This window comes from Aptenodytes forsteri, unplaced genomic scaffold (assembly GCF_000699145.1).
Source record: "Aptenodytes forsteri isolate BGI_AS27 unplaced genomic scaffold, ASM69914v1 Scaffold1, whole genome shotgun sequence".
Classification (NCBI taxonomy): Eukaryota; Metazoa; Chordata; class Aves; order Sphenisciformes; family Spheniscidae; genus Aptenodytes; species Aptenodytes forsteri.
This window is the reverse complement of record NW_008795035.1, coordinates 5,305,655-5,309,291: the sequence shown is the minus strand read 5'-3', so window position 1 is coordinate 5,309,291 and position 3,637 is coordinate 5,305,655. Positions and strand designations below refer to the sequence as shown.

The 3,637-nt window shown below is 50.1% G+C and overlaps 1 protein-coding gene across 1 annotated transcript in view; it reads left to right on the top strand.

The window, feature by feature from the left end:
* Window positions 1–2,314: 2,314 nt before the first annotated feature.
* Window positions 2,315–3,637, top strand: part of LOC103896722 (transmembrane protein 2-like) — a 60,240-nt gene continuing 58,917 nt past the window's right edge. Inside the window, 1 exon segment of the mRNA XM_009276624.2 lies at window positions 2,315–2,780. Coding sequence (XP_009274899.2) covers window positions 2,315–2,780 — 466 coding nt within the window.

Sequence of the window (3,637 nt, the reverse complement as noted above, 5' to 3'; positions counted from 1 at the left end):
ATACCGTGTGAGTCAAGGCGTTTCTGCGTCCGCCCCGGGGCCGAGCCCCCCGGTGCGTGCCGCGGGCCGGGAGCGGTCCGCTCTCCGCAGCCTCGGCCGCTGGTATTTATAGCCGAGGATGGGCTGAGGCCACTCTGGCGAGGCTGGGGCCCCGGGCTGGCAGCGAGGGCCGCCCAGGCTGTAGCTGTCCCCGGAGAGGAGAAGGAGGGTGGCTGCCAGGGCTAACCCTTACTTTTATCTGAAGAAAAAGCGGAGGGAAACACGTCTCTGGTTTCCAGTTTGGCTTCCAGACACAGACGGCATGATTTGACTGTGGCTTTGGAGGTGACTGCGTGCACTGGGCCCTGAGTTTATTTTCTCCTTTAGTTCCTCAGGCCTTTTTTAGTTTAAGGGCTGCCTTTGAAGACAAGACATTGATCCAAAGTTTTGTTTCTTCAAAATAACGTTTTACACAGCAGTTTCTTCTAGAAGGCTTGCAGACCTGCTTAAAGATTTTAACATTGCTTACGTTTCAAGTCACTCCGCTGCAGCGGTGCCATTAGGTGCACCTAGGGACGTTTTGGGTCTGCCCCAAAGCCCTTTCCCTTCGGCTCAGACCGGCGCTGGTCGGATGGCAGCGGTGCATGCAGTCCTTCTCTGCAGGGACCATCTGCCCCCCAACACATCCACGCAGGAGGAGGGGGTTAATATGGACCCCGTATTACTGGGGTCCTCCCGGAGCTGGGTCCCTCCTTCTTCTCTCCTCGTTCCTCCCGGGGATCTCGCACAAGCGGTTTGCTCCCCTCCGCGCCAGCCCATCGGTAAAGCAGTGGAAGAGCTCATTGATCTCTCGGGGGCCTTATGAATAGGGTTCTCGCAATAGCTATTGATTGCTCTGAATGAAAGACGCAGTGAAGATGCAAAATGCTGCTTTCGTTATGACATTCCTGAGTTATCCGCTGCCATCTAGTCCTAGCAGTCATATTTTGCAGTTCCTAAGTACTACAGGGTTATATTTCAGGGATGAATTACAGCCATAAATGTGCATTTTGATACGTAAAATTCCAATGTAATAGTAGAATACTTACCTAATACGATTACAATACGCAAGCAATCCCCTGGACCGTAAGTCACGACTACTTGAAGCTGATAACCTTAATCTTGAAATCAAATAAAAAAACACCCGAAGCTTCTCAAACATGCTGGTCTGGGATCCACCTCTAGGAAATAGAAGAACATTCTTAAAAATCTTGTCCTCTGCTTAGAAATGAAAGGGAAGGCTGCAGGCACATTCCGGGGCTCCCAGGAGGTGACCTCCAGCCTTTAGCAGTATGCCGTTATGTTAAAACATTAACTATTTCAAACACTTCTGGCAAGATGCAATTAAGTTTTGGGTCCCTTGTCCCTTTTAATTATTAGAGCTTTCTTGTGTGTTTGCAGCCCTACTTATCATGAAGTCCCAGCCTGCTTATGTTGCATTTAATTGTTTTATTGGTCAATTCTCAGGGTGTGAATTGAACCTTCAGGCTCAGCCTGAATGAAGGAGAGCTGGGTAGGGGCACTGCCTTAGAAGCAAATTTAAGCTCCGGAGAGTCGGGATTCTCCCGTGCCGGTACCTTCTTGTCCGCAGGATGAAGCTACTGTGGCCTTTGAGCAGCTGCAGCTTAAGCCTGTACACCAGGCTGACGGCTTGAATCAGCAGGCAGAGACTAGAGAGAGCGCCTAGAAAGCAAAACTGAGCCTTTTTCATTTAAACCCGGCCTGTATCTATTGGAAACCTAGAGGCTGTGCTGGGCCCTGGGCCTGGACCCAACATGCAAACAGCCCAGCAGGAGCGCAGAAGTTTCCTTCCTTAGTCATGTTTGAAAAAGGCTTTTATAGTCTTTAATGTAGGAATCATTGTTTTTCTTAATGTTTTTCAGAAAATGTATATGGAATAGTACATACTCTTTTGGTGACTGGAGGTTTATTTTAGGAATCTGTGTACTCTGGAGTGTATGTAATGTATAACAAAGATAGTTTTCCTGAGCGTTACAGAAAACATTAGTTTAAATAAAAAATTACAAATAATCGTTACTACATTCTAGTACCTAAAACCCTATCTATTGCAAATCTACTGATTCGGCCTGTCGAAACATTCAGTAAGTTTGTCAAAGTAGCGTAGCAATCTGCACTGTATCCAGGGCTACAGCAGAACATTGATAAATATAGCGAGATCTATATATGTATTGTTTAAAGAAACAAACCCACCGGGTTTTTTTTATGTTTAATAGGTTTTACTGTATTTACGATTATTTCAGAACATAGCCTGAATCCCAACAGTTCTTTGTGGGATATGGATTATGAAGGACTGTTGCACAGTAAGAAAACCCTTCCCGGGACCGTGGGCTCGTACAAACCCTCCAGCCTGTTCAGGAGCCGCTCTCTCCTGAGTCACCAAGGAAGGAGAAGTTTGCTAAGTCAGAACCTGGGCCAGAAACCGCAAGAAAAGCGGCTGTCCTGTGACATGCTCCTTAAACTTTCCAGATATATTTTAATGGATACCTTTGGACCTAGCTTGGCCTGGAATCTCTTTCGGTTTTATAACTGTGATCGAGAAGTCAACCTGCCCAAAATTCGTATTGGTCCTCTCAAGGTGGCCCAGCACAAGGTGAAGCCGTTCTTGCTACGCAGGGTGCTTCAGCTCCTCAGGAATATGGGAGTGTTGTCTGAAGCTCAGCAGTCCAAGGCCTTCTCTCTGCTCAAGAAGCAAATGCTTAAACCAAGGAAAACATCGTTAAAGCCCAAAGTGGAACAAAGTGGTAGGTATATAAGGAGGAGAGGTGATTTTGGTATCTCAAATGCTTTCTGGTGCTGGCTGAGCGGAGTCGTGAGGCCAGGCTCCGTGCTGCCAGGGCGAGGGGTGCCGGCGAGGGGTGGACATCACTGGCTGCAATCCGGTACGCGGTGGTCCCGTGTCGTGCCAGGAGCCGGCACTCAGCATTGGGGCTGAGCTAGAGCCAGGGCTCAGAGTGCTCAACCCTAAGCAGGAGGTCTGTGATGAGGCGGGTAGGAGGCAGTCGCTCTCTGCAGAAGAGGAGACACTAGACGAGGGCCAGTACGGCGTGCGGAGGGCAGTCGCCGCAGATGGGCCATTGTAAGGAGACGGTCTGTGGGAGTCAATACAGGCACTATAAAATAAAAGCCACGTTGTGGTAAGTTGGTGCTCGGCTCGGTGGGGCTGCCAGGCCCACGGCGGCCCCTGAGCGCAGCTCGGATGTGAGCATTCGCGGTGTGTTGCTCACCGCTCCCCAGGGGCCCAGCCGTGCCAGCCCTTCAGCCCCCCCCAGCAGCTGATGTGCTCCGCTCCCCTGCTCCGAGCTGGGGGTTACCTGCAGAAATAACAGCAACGCTGTGGTGAAAACGTAAAATGAATTTAAAAAAAAAAAAAAAAGTGGAGAATTGCAGGAAATGCGGCTGGGAAGAGGAACAAAAATAATAATGACAAAAATCTCATTTGTTAATTAGTATAATGTAGGAGCTAATGGCCCGCGTCCCCTGCTTCCAGGATGCACAGGCAGGTTTACCTGCACCGGGAGGAGGGAGCCGGGGCAGCGCGGGACGGGCAGCACGGGACGGGCAGCGGGACGGGCAGCGGGACGGGCAGCGCGGGGCGGGC